This window comes from Diorhabda sublineata, chromosome X (genome assembly GCF_026230105.1).
Source record: "Diorhabda sublineata isolate icDioSubl1.1 chromosome X, icDioSubl1.1, whole genome shotgun sequence".
Classification (NCBI taxonomy): Eukaryota; Metazoa; Arthropoda; class Insecta; order Coleoptera; family Chrysomelidae; genus Diorhabda; species Diorhabda sublineata.
This window is the reverse complement of record NC_079485.1, coordinates 40,174,756-40,192,778: the sequence shown is the minus strand read 5'-3', so window position 1 is coordinate 40,192,778 and position 18,023 is coordinate 40,174,756. Positions and strand designations below refer to the sequence as shown.

The window sequence follows — 18,023 nt, the reverse complement described above, 5'->3', positions numbered from 1 at the left end:
TAGACTTATCCTATAAGTATCCATTATATGCCATAGTTTTTAATTTTAAAATTGAGGTCATATAAAATAAATGGTGTCATGCTGTTTTAATTTATCCACGTCTTTTTTGTCTTGGTGATGGAAATCTTTGGAGTACTCTGAATTACAATTTTGAATATAAGTAAGGAATAGATGTTTTCTGTATATATTTCTCTTTCATTTTAAAAAAGCACCAGAAAAATATGACGTCACAAAAATGAAACGTAAATGACATAACCTCTGCAAAAAGTAATCTTGATTTTGCTATTATCCATTTCCCCACAAAATGTTTATGAAACTTGAAGCTTGAAGGGAAAGGACATAACCTCCAACAATTGTGTAAATAACTATAAATTTAGTGATGTGGTGTTCAAGAGAATGTTCCTACAAGTGATGAACAACTATATTTTTATTAATTTAGGGTAGTAAACGACTTAACTTATTCGATATGGCTGTGAGGAGTTGGATGCTCAGGCATCAGAACAGATACATTAGGTCAAGTAAGTTCATTCTAAAAAAAAGTAATATAATTTTTTAACTTTAAATGCCTTATAGCAAAACATAATAAACAGGAAGACGTGCTAACCCAGTTGCAAAATTTAGGCAAGTATATTAATTATTTCCTCATTAGCAGTTTTGAATATTTTTTAGAAAATACCAAATATAAGTACTCTTGATCATAGGATAGGAATATTCTTTTATATAAAATGTATATTTCATATTTCTCCGAATAAGATTATTCATTTTCTTGATTTAACAGTGATAATAAAGAGAAAGTATAATAAAAATAAAAAGTGTTTTATAACAATTATCAACTTTGACCTTCCAAAATTATAATTAAATTTCCTTACATATTGTGGACAAATCTAGATATTTCTCCACTGAAAATTCCTTAAAATTAAGGACTTTAAATCAAACACTCATTTATCAAAATAAGTATTTATTTCTATTAGTGTTAAATGTTCATTTCCAAAATAAATAGCTGTTTTTTACTTGATAACAAACTTAAAATATTGCCCTGATTGACAATTCATATTTCTTAGTAAAAAAACGGCAGAAAAATCATATTTCACTTTTTTCTATTGTTTTGATACAACCTAAATTCCTATTAATAAAATCTCTACCTACTTAAATATTATATGACTATAGATATTTTATTATATATTTCTTTGTAAACCAACATAACATTTCATAAGGATATGACAACTTTGACTTATTATTGTTTTATTGTTCCCACATCTAAGTTTAATAGCTGTACATTGTTAAGGCCCATATAAAAATTGTAAATTTGAAATTACTTCAACACACACTCACACACACACACACACACACACACACACACACACATATATATATATATATATATATATAAATTTATCGACTACAGGGTGATCAAGATAGTTATTTACAAATATTTTAGTCAGTTTGGGCTTAAATTATTCATATATAAATACAGGGTCTTTCATATTTTACACCATATCCTGAGTTTTTTTGCTTATTATTTAATGTAAAATTAATTTCACAACAAATTATTTTCTAATAAAGTACATTTCATTAAGGCCCCAAAGGAAGCTGCACAAAACTTTTAGAAAAAATATGTGACCAAAATGTGAAAGAAGAAGTCAAATTCAATTACTTAAATGCCTTTGTAAAACTGACTTTGAAACATGGAGAGAACTTTGGTTATAGCATTGAAGACATATTGATCTGGTAAGTTCTATTAATTTAAATTTTATGATTTTACACAATCGCATTTTCTTGATGTTAGATTATACTGCATTATGCAGTAGCTGCTTTCTTTTGTTATCTTAAACAGTTAGAAAAATTATTCTGTCAATTTTTTATTCATGTGTTTATTCATAACATTCAAGTGAAAGAATCATATGAATATTTGTTCATTTCACTTAAAAATGTAATATCCAATGTACTATAATACATACCTTAGATGTAGATTAAAAATCTACATTCATCCCCTTTCTAATAAAATTGTTTTTTGTGACCCCTTACGGAATTTCAATTTCATATACGATATATTATCAGTTTATTTGAAAAGATATTTAAAACAATTGAGAAGCAAATATAATATACTCCATACTTATCTTGTTTAAGAAGTAGAATTGATGAATGAATTTACCAAAAATGCCACATATGTTCTGTTTCAGTCTCAGGGTACCTCTTACTCACCCATCTGCTCAAATACGAACAGCTGGTTTAAGGTGTATACGACATGTGCTTAAAACAGAAGCAGATATTGTACAGTTGAATAAGTTATTAATACCTTATTTATTAACAAGGTAAATATTACAAGTACATATTAACTTATAATCTAATGATAACATCACTTTTCTGCGTTGAAAAGTATCTTTATACCTGATTTCAACAATCATTAATTCTATAATAAGGAATTTATTTTTTAATTCATGAATACAATCAATGCCTGCTCAAAAATTAATATAAAGGCTTCATCACTTATTGATAATGATTTACTATTTTAGTGAAAAAAATAAGGATAAGTTTAGTATGTTTTCTATTAGTTCATATTAAAAAACAAATATCAAGAATTTCATCGTCTTCTAATGTAGTGTAATCTTGCTATTGACTAATATATTTTTTTATTATAATCTTTCAGATCACTAGATTTGATTTTAAGAAATGATTTAGAAAGAGTAGAAGCTATGAAACTAATAAGAAAAATGATGATAATCTCTTCTTCAAATTTGGATGTATCATTGGCTCGATGTTTGGTTTCTTTAGCTTATGAAGGTGCTGAAGCTAAAGATAGAATGCTTCGAGTGTGTATGGCCACATTATCAGAATTAGGTTGGGGAATTTAATTGCTAGTTAATGATAAATTATATTAGGTGTTGTAGTGAACCCTAAAAGTAGAGCGAGTTTATTCTATTTACACTGTTTGGAAAATCTTAGTTAAAAATTTGGAGTTATAGATGTTACTGAGTGGTCGAAGTAATATTAAAATTCTTAATACTGCTCAACAACTATCTCATTTTTAGGAGTCCTAAATTCAAAATTATTTATTGCATCAGGCGGAGTGACGGCAATATCTAGAAATTTATTGGAATGCCAAAATCCTAAAATAGCAGAGTCTCTTTGTGGCGTTTTGCTTTTACTTTTAGATAAGCCTTCGACTAGAAATTTTGCAGCTGTTGATTTACATAGTACAGCAGCACCATTTTGCGATTTTCACTATAAACATGGTTCCAAAGATAAAAATAAGTAAGTAAAAGTTATTGATATATATTCATCAAATTTTTGAAATAAGAGCAGTAATAAAACACAGTGCACATAAAAAACTTTCTTTAGTTAGGAAAGAAAAAAAAATATGAGCACCTGGTATTTTGTGTATGAAAGATATCATCCTCAATTTGTTTCTCATATTTTATTTGATGAAAAGCTAATTAATTAAATTTTCACAATATCATGTGTGGTTAAGTTGTAGATGTAGATTAGGGGTTGAGTTGCACTATAAATTTTGACCACAATCAGAGCGGTTTTTGACATCTTCAGTTTGATTCCCAATTACAGAGTTCAGAAGAACCCTTAATATCTTCTTGACCGAAGTATTCGTCATTTTCTTTACTTAATCTCAACAACTGCTTCCTCAGGCGACAGTACCATGTAAAGAAGTTTGTGATTATGTACAGATAGGTTTCAGTGACATCCAAATACTTTTTGGATTCAGCGGTCTCTAGGAACTGGAGAGTGGTCGAACCCAGAGTACTTTTCTTTCGCTTAACTCTGAGTATGAGCATTTTCTTACAGGAAGGAAGAGATTTGGCTTAATAAAAGGATAATATTACTTCTTTTTCGCGAGTGTATTGGCAGATCCTTTCTTATGATTTCTGTATAACCAGGAACCCACATTAAAAGAACTATTATTCATGCCTATTTCATCAATTCCGTGTCAGCTTTGACTTATGACATGGGAGCCGAGTACTTTGATAGACGCTTGACTATCAGATTCAATCAATAAGTCACAATTTCTTTCCAGGCTTATTTTGATAGCAAGTTTGCTATTTAGTGGTATTTCTTTTGAGAGTTTGGATTGTTCAATAGTTAGTAACTTGATTATAAGTGCATCTTAAAAATTGTGTTCACATTTTTAAGGGGGCTCTGTAAATTGTAGTTCTATATTTAGTGGATGTAAAAGAGAATGAAAAATAGTCTACAGAAAAAATGTTCCAATTTCATTATAATGATTAAATTACATAGCTCATTTTTTTATTTTAGGAGAGATGAACGAGAACTTAGACTTAATTGTGCTCGGTTATCATTATTAACTATGTTGAGAAGTTGGTCTGGTATTTTGCATTTTTGTAGCCCTTTAGATAAGGGTGGCTTCAAGGCAATAGTTGATGTTCTTTATTTACAGCAACTCGAAGTTAGAGTAAGTATCTATTATTATCTATTTAACTTCTGTGTAATAACAAATTAAACATATTTTCTTTAGAATATCAGCTTAAAACCAATTAATTTATTTACTATTGTCTTCGAGGTGTTTAGTTTGCTTTATCTTACTTAATTATTCAATCATATTTCCCCTTCGCACAACTTTTATTGTCTTATTTATTCAAAAAATAACCATTTCCAGCTGCTTAACTATGCAAAAGAACTTTATACAGTCTCAACTATAAATTTATTAAATAATTACACTCATCCAAAAGCCTACTAAACAAAATTGCTCTGTACTTAGATTTAAAAGAATTTATACCACACAATTTAAGGTCCTCGTGGAGAGCTTATAAACTTTGACAGGTAAATACGTGAAACTTCTTTGAAGCATATTTTATGCTGAGGCATAGTTAACAGATTTTTATGCCTCACATAAACATGTGTTGAATGTTTCAACACTTTCTTAAGAAGACACATAAAATGAATGTTTAAATCCCCCATACAGGTAGAATTTCTGGCAAGAAACTGTCTAGAGCTGGCATACAGTTAATAATATTGTTTTTGGTACGGTAAATTAAACTAACTTTTAAAGAGATCTGGCAATTCACTTTGACCTTCATTCATATTATTATTATTATTATATATATTCAAACCCATCCACTTTTTCTTCTATGTACAATCTCTCGCACAGGTGATTAATATACAATCCAACACCCGCCAATAGTATGGTCACACTGATGAAATGTATATCCCAGCATCAAAAGCATAAGGTAATATAGCATTATTTAGCCAAGTTTCTGTAACTCCAATAATATCAAAAGTATTTGTCTACAATATTTACAAAATTGTCAAAACCAGTAAAAATAGATCTCATATTGGTATAAGCGATTTTAAGTAAACCAGAATTTGAATTATACTTATTTTCAACACTTAAATTGAAAGCCGTACTCTGACTGGAAAAAAATCAACTTCTATGTACTACGACTTGATTAATTTGTCCACTTGGTGATTCAGAATGTTGTGATGTTAATTGCTAACAATTGTTGAGCACAATGTTTATATATATATATATATATATATATATATATATATATATATATATATATATATATATATATATATATATATATATATATATATATATATAAGCTCATTTTATTTCGCCTTTTTTTTTCCAGAAATCAGTATTAGATCTCTTGTACGAACTGCTGGGTCTGTCCCAACCGGAGTGGTCTGATGAATTATCTGTGGCACTAAGTGCAGTTGATCCATGTGAACCACAAGCTTCTTGGAGGCTAAGCGAGGGTTTTGTAGTGGCAGAAGGGCGATCGGTTCTACCTCATTTGGCCAAAACAACCCCTAGTACAACTGATATGCATTTGGCTCTTTTGTTATACTGTTTTTTAGAAAATGGCCTTTTGGCAGCTTTGACAGAAGTAATAGCCACTAGTGACACATTTATATGTGTTAGAGCTTCTATTTTATTAGGTAAGTTGGAGATTTTTGTATCAATGATTCAGCTAATTGACAAATACTACACTCTACTTGAATATACATTGTAATAATCTAATAAGATTGGAATCTTCAATCGTTACTTTCCCCCCTTTCAATTCCAACACATTTGAATAATAACTAAAGGAGTAAATTATCACTTTTTTGTTTTGCTCATTTGTTGAAAATTCCCATGATTTCACTAGAATTTTGTTCTCCAGGTGATTTTATTGAGTCTAAAATATTATAGATAGAATATTGAAGTTAATTAGATGGAATGAGTTAGTTTTCTCTAATTATTTCAGTTTCTATGAAAAATTTTATTAGTAACCAGAATATCATTTAATTAGGTGAACTTTTGAGGCTTATCCAAGTACTATTACCTCCTGGATGTTGTAATGTTTCTCCTTCTCTTCCATCTTTATTAGAATATGCAACGAAAAGTAAACCCCAAGCTATTGCTGCAATTACTGCTCTCCAGCAACTTCATATGTAAGTAATTTTTTTATTTATATTATAATAAATATATAAAAGTTACATTTTTTTAAACCATAGTTAGTGATAAATGTTATGCAACGAATTTTTTATATTAGGTATATAATATCTAAAACATATTGGCAGCTTTCTTGTAAATTTGGAGAATTATTTATGAAAAATTTCATTTTTTCCTAACCAGCCAAAGAGGGAAATACTACGATGGATTAGTTCCACTGCTGGATGGACATCACATGATGGCCCTAGTCACTTCGTCAATGAAATCCAGCAGCTGTTCGTCTGTGAAGCCAGTTTCGGATTGTCCTGTTCGACTGACGGCTACCTGCAGATTCAATCGTCCTTCCGGTTTTGCGTGGCTAGCACCAGGCCCTACTGTGGGGGCAGTTTTATGGCATTTAGAGACAACTCGTTGTTTAATGGGCGTAAAGCCAAGGACTCTTGGCCTCTTAATAGGCTTTACTTACACCTCCGGGTTGAAACCCCCGGGTGGAGGAGAGTTGGAGTTGGAGGTTGAACTGTCTTGGCAGCCTTGACCTTCCTTCTTCGTCCCTGTTTGCTAACAGCTCTCAGGTGGAAGATTAGGGTTTGTCAGGGTCCTTGTTTCTGCAGAGCCCTTGGAATTTTGCCAGGTTTCCCGCAGGTACTATTCATGACACCTGATTAGGGCGCTGGTACCATTCATCTCTCGGCATAATTGTTTCCACCTTGGATTAAGCCCATAAAAATGAAACGTCCTTTGAACCTCTTTTTGCAGATATACTAATCAATTATGTGTGAAGAAGTAGAAATGTAGAAAAATTCCATTAGATTGATTAATTTAACTGTTACTCCACAATTTTACATGTTTTTAAGGATTTTGGCTTTTAATCTTTAATAAAATATTTTTTAAATTTTTACGGATTTGAAATAGCTCCCAGTGAAAATTTTTTTTAGTAGAATTATTTGTTTTGAATGCAGAAATTTTTCGCAATAATTGTGTAAAAACACTAATCAAAATATTTTTTAAAGGTTAATGAAACGCAGACCGGCGTCTTACAGTCTTCACCTAGATTATATTATAAGGAATAGTGTTCACAAGAGAAACGAACCAAAACAAAACAAACCTTTGAAGAGTAGGCATGGAAGTAGTTTACAAAGAAAAATTCATCAGGTATATAATACGTTTATACATTAACGGCTTATCCCCATACATAATAAATTACTTTAGTAACAGATTAGATGCAAGAGAAAATAACTAGGATTCTGTGATTGCTCATTGATTGATATTGTACCGAAGTATTAAAGAAAATTCAAAATATTTTTTAATTAGAAACATCGAATTTTTTTAACTTTTTTTGCAGTTGGTTCTTAAAGATGGCGATGATCCAGTACGAGACACAGGAGTGTTATTAAGCAACGATGCTTTTACGTGGGACTGGAACTTGATCAATATCTTATTAAGGGTAAGAAATTTCAAGTAATTTTGAAAACTCTTTCTATTTTCTATTTCATATAATTTTAAATTTACTAGAAACACTTGATAAATTTACTTTTTAGGGCGAAAATAATTCAAGGATAAATTTAAATGACCCCTCGCATCGTACATTCATTAAGAAATTGATCGAGTTTTACACACCTTCCAAAAACAAATATTCTCATATGGATTTAGGAACGTCAAGAACTTCGGTCACATATACTACAGCCGGAATAGAACTCATTAACTTTCTAGTGGAACTAAGAGACTTGGATTATAACGGCCTTAAACCACTCAATTTGATTGTAGACCTATTTAAGGATATTCTAAGCAATATCAATGCGATTATGACGAGCAAGAGCGTCCATGATTGTCTCTTTAGTCCTCAGCATATGGTGAATACACACTGCCAAAGCTATTTTCTCTTCATTGGGCAGTTTTCAAGGACAGAAGTAGGAATTAAAGTATTAGAAAATATAAATTTATTCAAAAAGTGAGTTTTAGAAAAGTTTGGTTAGGTTTTATTATTCAAAATTGAACAATCTTTCAATGTTTTTAAACACTTGCCAAATTACAATGAACCAAATCAATTTTTTCCTATTTATTACATAAAAAGTATTCTTTATGTCGATAATATTTTTTAAAGGTTCATAATACTTATACAAGTGTAAAAGTGGTTATTCTATAAAAAATATGCTCGACGCAATCAACTTCTCCAAAGGAGATGTACTATAAATATTCGTCCTTCTTAGAAGGACTATCAGACATTTGTTTTGCAATTCTTATTTCAGAAACAAAATCAAGGTGATGGTAAAAACTTAAAAAAATATATATTGGATATACGTCTATCTAACTAATACATCTTTTTTCAGTCTGAAAGAGCTAGCCACAACAACCAACCATGATTGCTACGTCAAACTGATAATTTCTTCACTGGAATACATTTTTCCCGGTCCATCGCGAGATATTTTAGAAGCTGTTATTATTTGCAATCAAGAAGCTTCTCGTCTTTATGCGACCCAATTTCTCCTCGTATTACTACGAGCTGGTAATCCGTTGTTTTCTTCCTGGGCTATCCAACTTCTAGTTAATCAATTGTACGATAAATCGCCAGCAATTTTTCTCTCGGCTTTAGCAACCCTGCATGAAGCTTGTGAGTTACCAGAATGTTTGGATGCTCTAATAGAAATTAATCCCAATTTAGGAAAGTTGGGAGAAAAAGGTACTTTGTTGTTTGTTAGATTCCTATCTTTGGAAAACGGCTTTAATAAATTAAAGAAGGAAAGGATTGCTGCAGAGATTGAAAAATGGGATGAAACATTCAATTTTAGGTGTGTACAAACTCATGTATTTTCTATTCGAATCTAGTTGTCATTTTCAATATAAGGTATAATTATGCATTCAGATTTCAGCAAACACTCTTTAAAAAATTGAATTACAGGAGATCAACATTTTATTGATAAATCCTGTAATCTCAATGTATTATAAATAAAGAAATATCTGCCATACGAACTATTCACTATATTGCTGAATTGTTCAAAAGTTGTGTACAAAAATTACTATTCAAACTATTTGAAGCTTCACCTCATGTTTTAAAAGGATAAAACTAAGTGCTTAACATTCAAAAATCTTCTTGAAGAACAGTAAAAAGTTTAAATATAAAACAAAACTATTCTTATCGTTAAATACTATCTGAAAATAAAATTAGGACAGCTAATTTATGTACAAAAAATTTAATTATAACATTATATTTCAGATTTATTATGTTCATACCAAATCATTATAACTACAGTGACAATCATGCAAATAGTGTTCAATAATTAGCAATGTTTTAGGTATGTGAAAGTGGTTGAAGGGGATATTTCTGATACATTAACTCTTCATCAACGCAATGATGATGGGAAATACGATAAAAGATCTGGTTCTTTAAGAAATACCAGCCGAAGAGATGTTTTTCTTCCTCCTCATCTGTATGGGCAGCTCGTACAACATGTACAAGGATTTGATTTTTTGATTAGTCATGGAAAAACTACCCATTTAATAGAAGTAAGTTTCGATCATTTATTTCATTATATAAATATCATTTCTAAAGTTATATCATGAAGGTTATTAATCATTATTATTATAAATTTATCATTAACTATGTGAAAATCAAATACCTAACTTGCCTTATATTAGGGACTGATACATATGCAATAAAACGTTCCTAAAGAAAACCTTTCAATTTAGCTGATTGTATGTCATTTAAGTCTATATTAAACATATCTTCAATTGTAACCATTGACTTGTTGCTTAAAATAATCACAAACAAAACAAAAATGATCTTTCTCTGATCTCTAGCAGCTACAGCTATCTCACCTTCTTAAAAAAGGGGGATTAACAGATCAGCTCTTAACACTGGGTTCCCCATTATCACAGCAAGAGAGGCGCACACAATTGATTCTTTGGGTCGCAGTGTAAATGATACATCTACATACATACTTATTCTAGGCTTCTTTAATTGGTTTAGGTTCTGATGGTCTTAACCATGAAGTATTTTTTTTTTTTTAACTAACTTTCTTATAGTGGAAACTTCCATAATTCAAGTTTGTACAATATTTAAGGGAGAATAATTTTATTGAACTGAAAACAATTGGTTTGTACTACTTGTTTATTGTTCTAGGTTATTAAAAAAGCTAAATGTTCTACTGATGAGGAAATTTTACAATTGAAAGCTGCCATTTGGGCATTGGGCCACATGGGAACATCTAACCGAGGCTACGATTATCTTACGAATTTTGGAGTTATTGATATTATAACAGGATTTGCGAAATGGTCTCCAGTATATTCTGTACGAGCTACTGCCTTTTATGTTTTAGGACTTTTAGGTAAAAATTTGGCATATTAACTTGTTGATTTTCTTTTTTAAACATCTACATAGTGTTTATAAAATACATATGCTCTTGGGGTCGCTGAGAATACAGATATAAAATTGGGAAAACTGAATCCTCGGTGTAAAACATGTGGATTCAAAGGCAAGCTTAATCAAAGATCTAAACCCCTAAGCATGGTCAGAGACATCGAGCTTCCTTAGGCTACAAAATAATCTCAAAAAATGAGCTTTACTGTGGGATAGTACAACCCTCAATTGAGATGGATTTTGATTTACTCCATAAACAACTTTAAATATTATATTAAATGCCCTTTTTATCTATTTTCAAGGTGTCACTAGACTACAATTTCACATTCTATATTATAATATAATAGCGATGGTATAGTTCTTGTGTTGCTTTACGTATTTAGGTACAACTCCTCTGGGAGCTAGTGATCTTAGTAGAAAAGGATGGCTTTGTACTAGGCATGATAGGCACGACAATTGGCCCATAATCAGGGAAGAAATGGAAGATTGGTATCCGGTCAGAAATCCAAGTGAGTCCACTTCAGAAGATGTGATTTCTTATCCTTTTGCAAGAGAGTTTGAAATAGTTCATGAAGATGAGGATTTTCCAGACGAAATTCATGACTTCTTAAGATCTCCTTCTTCGCCTGGTAAGAAGGCAGTTTTTTTTATGCATTCATATTGCCGAAATCTATTGGAAATGTGATAGCTCTGTTAAAATTATATTTGCTCATCTCCCTTCCACTATTTCTAATACAAAATTTTAAGAGTAAAACCTTCAATTGAAATATAGACAGAAGAGAAAAATGTAATGTTTCATTTAAGAGTTACTTTCATTTCCACTTTCGAAAGGTTCTTTTGATATAAAATACATAAAACCTACTGAGAACTTTTATGTACTATATATTACTAATATCGTCATCTTATTCATTTTTTATTCCGGTAGAAGATAGAAGAATTAAACAATCAACACTGCCAGGAAGTAAGAAACCTCAAAATTCATTTCACATAAGATCATTCTCAGAATCGAAAACATTTGAGGCTAATAATGGTTTTTATGAAGATATTCGTCCACCGTCTGTACCATTTATCACAACTGGAAGGTTAAGAAACAGTTCCATGACAGAATCAACTACATCTGGTGTTAGTTCGTGTGATTCATTATTAAACAAACCCGTAGTTTGGTACGTATAGTGATGTAATTGCCATCAAATGAAATTTAAGTCTAATCGCAATTTGTCTCTATCATGGGAATTGTTCCTAAAAATTGTGTGAATATTAAGTTTATTTGTTTTATTGTTACTTTAAGTTTCCAATAAAATGTGTATTACTTTAAAACATAATTGAAACATGAAATCATGCTACATTAATCGCAGTTCTCAGTATAATGAAATGCTTAAATCTGTTCGTGTTACAAGGTTTCTTGAACCAAACTAAGGCTCTCCATAGATAGAGAGAATTGTGATTTTTGTCCTATCATTGGAAGCCATCTTAACAGATTTTCAGGTGTGCATATAATATGTAAACATAAATTGTTTGTTAGACTGATATTGTGGCATGTACAATATATATTTCCTGTTAATCAAGAACATTGTCTTTTAAACCAAGTATTGCTATATGTTCTTCACAGTGGTATAGCTATACTATTGTTTTTGCCTCCCAGTAACGCAGCCCAAATATACTCATATATTTTCATTAGCTCAATGCTCTTATTGAACTTTGTTGTACTTCCAATATTGACTGATTTAAATGTGATAGTACAGATACCGATGGTACGTCTGCTATAATTTGCTTTTAGGGTGCTGGCTTATATGGCTGCTTCAATGGCTTTGATTTCGACACAATAACCATATACCCATGTTTCATAACTATTTGGGCAAATCTGGATCGTGGTTAACGTCATTTTAAAGTTTCCGAAGACTTCTTAACTTCTGATTAATGTTTCGCAATTTCAATACAAATTTTGTCAATTTGACGATTTTCCATAACATTTTTTTTCACTGCTTCAACGTTTTTATGGATTGTTGAGTGCTGGGGCGTCCACGCCAGTATCGTCAATAAATTTTGGCTTTTTTGAAGAAGTGTGTACCACCACTTATAAAAAAATTTTGGCTGTGGTTATTAATTTACAGTACTAGTACTGAAGGAAATGTTGAGTACTATTATCACTCATTCGTTTTAGGTCACAAAAGAATAAAATTTTTCTCAAACAATTTTCGGAGCATATCAATAAATAGATACTAACTATTGCTTTAGTACTGAGCATCAAAAGAAAATGAAAAAGGTAAAGTATTATGGTAATTGTCGAATATTGGACATACCTATATTTCTCAGAAATGTCTGCACAATGTAATGGAAAATATGGGTGAAAAAAAAATTGTAAAACAGAAAAATACTGTGTGGGAGGAATTGGCCACCATTATTATGCCAGTTTTTTATTTGAGAAAAATCACAAACTGAAATCCGTCAAAAAAAATTATTCATTTGATTTTTTGACATCATACGACATACTTTCAAAATATTTTGAAATGATCAAAAACACCTGTAATAAATATAGAATCTGTTTTGTTTTTTGATAAGGATTAGTCTTGAAAAAGTTGCTTTTGAGTTGAAATTATATGTGCTTGCCTTTACTCTATTGATTTTTTCAATTAAAATATTTGAAGTACATTACAAGGAAATAACTTATAGATTTGACTAATGAAAATGTATTTTTTTTTCAGTGGTAATTACGTGAAAACTCTAAGTCCCATTCCAAGTTCCTCTAGTTTAAGTACATTACAATTACCGCCCAGATTCAAAAGAACTTCGCAAAGAATGTCTTCTACAAGTAAGTCACATAGTATTTATACAAGTGCATTCTGAATCCTATAACAGCAGGTATTGTGAGAAATCATGTTCAGAATAAATATCACCAAAGATTTCAACTAAGGCGTTTATGTTTATTTGACCTATAACACTGACAGGTTCAAATATCCCAATTAGAATTTTAATAAAAAGAAAAATTTTTGTATAACAATAAGGGTTAGACTTGTTTTGACAAATAATTTCCCATTTAAAATTAGGCAACATATCACCAATGTAACCCAGGCAGAGATACAACCTCTTATGTGTAAATTATCTCACCACTTCTGATGGGAACCATTAGGATCTGTAAATCATATAGTTAAGTAATTCAAAGTGTCCCTTGGGCATTTGAAGTTCCATTAACTTATCAAATTACTTATTTTTATTTTGTAAGTTTAATTAATTATTTTCTTGCTTAATAAATAGTTTTTTCCAAAGTAGTGAATTGAGTATGTTAACCAACCAACACGATGAGACGGTTGTTGGTTAGAAATTAGGAATTAAAATTTTGGTTATTAAGTAACAAAATACTTTTAATATGAAGAATATGGTCAACCATCAGTGGTTAGCCCGAAACTACATTACAAGACTTGAACCGATTGGAGCCTATTTTGGTCTTAAGTGAGTTATAAAATAGTCTTCACGTAGAACCATGAGCAAGAAATTTAATTCGATTACTTGGCTTTACTTTAGATCTACAATTCATGTGAAAAAAGAAACAAATGAGTATCGAAAAACTTTGCATTAATCTCTGGTGTATCCATAATAAAAATCTTTTCATAAACCTGTTACTGGAGTATATAGACAGAGTACAAAAAGTTACAACAGAAAAGATTTCAACTGGAGAGCATAGAGTCTGTTAGTTTCCTTGATAACTCCACAACTCAAAATCGAAACAATTATGTATTTTTTTATTCATAATTGAATAATACTTAGAATCTCTTTATTCCTCAAACTTTTTAATTTTTTTTACATCCAAGGATAACTCTTGGGTATTTTCTTACAACAATTATCAATTTTAGGTACCACAAATTCTGATGTTTCTTCATCATCTTTAACTGGTAGTGCATCAAATGAATTAAGTATTCAAAACCTTATTGGGTATACCACGTTGAAATGTATAAGACAAATGGAAACCCTAAACTATGACAAATCCAATTATGATGATAATGATTTTTTCAAGCAAACGTCTCAATCAAGGTAATTATTCCATTTGTGATAATGAAATATATAATTTCTAGATTCAATATTTTTAGGCCGAGGAGTTCGTTAATTGATGATTTTTATCTTATGGAATCTAGTTTCACTTCAGTATTCAGTGTTCCTAATTTTGAAATTGAAACAGGACCATCCCATGATGATAAACGATATATGGGGATTTGCCTTCCTAAATATTTATTGGAAATTTTTCCTAGTCAAGAAGAAATTAACAGAAGGCCTTATATTTTCCAAGATCCGATGCGACAAAATTCAGATGTGGAAAAAGTGTGGCAACATTCAAAAAAGCATTGTTTTGTTTGTAGTCAATCAGGGGCTCACGATAATGCTGTGGAATTCATTAGAGGTCTGTTTTTTAAATCTATAAGTAGGGTCATAAAATTCAATGGATTGTCTTATATATTTGTTTTATATTTTATTACCTTGCAACCCCATATTAATTACCATTCCATGTTCACGGTTTCTGTATTTGGAGCGGAACATATAGTCCGTTTTACTGTACTTGATAAATATCAGTCACTAAAATAAAATTTTAGATGAAAATCCTTGGTTACATGTATAAATGAAAACAATAAATATAAAAGACGAACTACCATGTGATAAAATAGAAGGATAAATAACTTCAAAATTCAAATATTTTCAAAGAATTCTATATATAATCTCTCTTCAAAGTGCTAGGGAAGAATAATTTGTTTACTACATCGATCACTTCAAAAATCGAAGGAAACATACGAAGTAGAAATTTATCCTGTATATAATATATATAACAAATAGTTCTAATTTTAAAAAACTGTGTTGTGGAATAAGTGTATAAAACTACAAATCTTTTGAATTGAAAGTATGAAACTATCCAATCAATGTTTTAATAATTTAGTCTCTTTTCAAACAAGAATCAACATAAATATTAGTTCTTTACACACATTAGTTTTTCCACTATCCTCAGAGTTTGTTATCCAACTATTCAATAGAACATTGTCCATGTAGTGCTACATATTACATTATAATTGGTACAATTTGTATGATGCTAAGCTATTTATTGAATATTTTAGATCCGGCGAAATTGGAAATCCTTCAAAACGTTGAACGTTTAGCGAATCCTATCTCCAACAAATACGTCAAATCTCACCTGATTCGATATAAACAGAGAGATCCTGAAGCTTTTAAAGATATTTGCGTTTATTCTGAAGTTTGTAAAATTATATCGGAGAATGTTTACAGGGCACCAACAAGAAGAGTCTTACATGAACTGTTTTTAGACATTAATTTTCAATGTTTGTATGAAACATCGCAGGACGTATTGAGCAGTGATAGTAAAGTGAGCTTATGTAATTTTTCATCCAATCTATAATAAGTAGTCACTGTAATAAGACATAAATCAATCAAACAAATATTTTTGCAAGCTGAAATTTAATGTAAAAGAAGAAAATAGGGGAATATTGAGATGTAAAATTGTTAAGCAAGAAATCTAATGGAAATATCGTTTGAATTAAAATTTAAAAAAAAATATATATTTATGTATATGGACTATCTATTCATTGAAAAGGATTAACTTGTGGAACTAACTTGTCGAATTATTATTTTCAGACTGACGACCGTTCCCAATCTCCAGATGAAGATACTATCAGTGTAGAAAGCAAAAGCATTTCCAGTGGCGCTACCAGTCCCAGTGAACCTCTCAAAACCCTAGATTCACTTGGACTCACTTTTAATGAAAACAAGTTTCCTATAAGACATACCAATAAGTAATTTTTTTTCGAGGATTGAAATTATTTTGTTCCTGTATATTATATTTTTTTGTTCGTTTTTAACTGATTTAACGTGTTCATATTGAAGTAAAAAATGGTTGGACATTTATTTAAATTGTGTTGATTTATTTATTTTAGAAGTTGTGTAATTTTAAATAATCCAAATCAATTCACATTGAAAAATTTGTTTTAATTTAAAGGGAATGGATAGTCAAAAACATACTAAATCTGGAAATCATATTGACAGTTTTATTAATTTATTTATTAATTGAATAAATATAAATTATTAGTATATAAAATAAGTTTTTTTCTAGGAATGTGTGTAATGATGAAGCTTTTTCCTATTTTTGCTAACGTTTATACCGCTATAACCTGTGCCACAATCATAAAGTTTCTAAGAGCGTCAAAGTATAATTATCAAATCACAAAACAATCTCAGCTTTTGAGACAATTTTGAAAACAGTCTAAAACAAACTATATAAAGGTTTTTATCAATATGATCCACCAGAAAAATATAATTGGAAAGATATAGCGATCTAAAACGTGATTTTTCACATGCAATAATATTGATATACAGGTTGTATTTGTTAGTATGTGTGTGTGTGTACATAGCTCACCATATACTAGAAACAAGTAATCAAATATTTGAATTAAACCAATGCATCATAATGTTGCCTATTAACTTTTTCACAATACCTTAAACGTGATGGAAAGTCATTTTAAATATTTTTATTGACTGGACGAAATTAATCTAAACCCATTTCTTGTCCGTGCTTTTAGCTCCTCAACATTTTCCGTTCCAGTCTTAAAAACTTTGTTTTTAAAGTAACTTCATCAAGATTTCCCTGCCCATCTGATGGAAATACAAGATCAGTATACGAACACGTCTTGTGAGTTCTTGTTGAAATCAGATGTTTATTCGGAACATTACATGTCCAGGTTTGAAGGGAAATAAATTAACCATTATCCATTGAGTTTTATCAAAAATATTGATCCGATAATGTGATCCTACAATCATTCAATTTTTCTTGGTGTTGAGTATGGCCTTTCCTCAACTGGCTTTTATTTTCATTCGCCTTATATCGACAATCTTGTCGATTTATTGGGATCAATTTTTGGAGGATTATTAGTATGTAATTTTAGTACTCCGCTCTGCTACTGACCACTTGTTAATTCCAACATCATTAGATATCTGCCTGGTAAAAATATTAGATTTTTGAAAAAATAATACAATAATATTAATATTTTCACTAAGGGCAGTTTATTGTTTTTCTTCCACGCCCGATTCCCTAATGTTTTTATTAATCTGAAAAGTGATTCAATTTTTCGGTCTCAATCCATTTACTCATTAGATAATACACTTACCATTAAAAACACTAATTCGCAACTGACTTGAATTCAATTGATGAGCTATTTGAAAAATTTCCAAACTGAGCTTAGAATAGCTAACCTGGAAACTAATCATCCT

At 30.3% G+C, this 18,023-nt stretch overlaps 1 protein-coding gene across 1 annotated transcript; it reads left to right on the top strand.

Moving 5' to 3' along the window:
- The first annotated feature begins 256 nt into the window (after positions 1 to 256).
- On the top strand, positions 257 to 16,789 carry LOC130451454 (rapamycin-insensitive companion of mTOR). The gene is made up of 22 exons (XM_056790471.1): positions 257 to 518; positions 574 to 621; positions 1,578 to 1,728; positions 2,181 to 2,312; positions 2,648 to 2,838; positions 3,030 to 3,252; positions 4,267 to 4,423; positions 5,607 to 5,916; positions 6,270 to 6,411; positions 7,423 to 7,564; positions 7,755 to 7,856; positions 7,951 to 8,360; positions 8,740 to 9,198; positions 9,703 to 9,913; positions 10,530 to 10,734; positions 11,150 to 11,395; positions 11,692 to 11,929; positions 13,469 to 13,575; positions 14,615 to 14,792; positions 14,849 to 15,156; positions 15,860 to 16,125; positions 16,395 to 16,789. Exons 1-22 carry the CDS (start codon positions 467 to 469, stop codon positions 16,554 to 16,556), a joined length of 4,440 nt encoding a protein of 1,479 aa, XP_056646449.1. The 5' UTR covers positions 257 to 466; the 3' UTR covers positions 16,557 to 16,789.
- The last annotated feature ends 1,234 nt before the right edge of the window (positions 16,790 to 18,023 follow it).

Coding starts and splice junctions, on each gene's coding strand:
- LOC130451454 (XM_056790471.1), top strand. CDS start 467: ATGGCTGTGAGGAGTTGGATGCTCAGGCATCAGAACAGATACATTAGG. Junction 6,412..7,422: donor GCTCTCCAGCAACTTCATAT/GTAAGTAATTTT, acceptor TATTTTTTAAAG/GTTAATGAAACGCAGACCGG. Junction 16,126..16,394: donor TATTGAGCAGTGATAGTAAA/GTGAGCTTATGT, acceptor TATTATTTTCAG/ACTGACGACCGTTCCCAATC.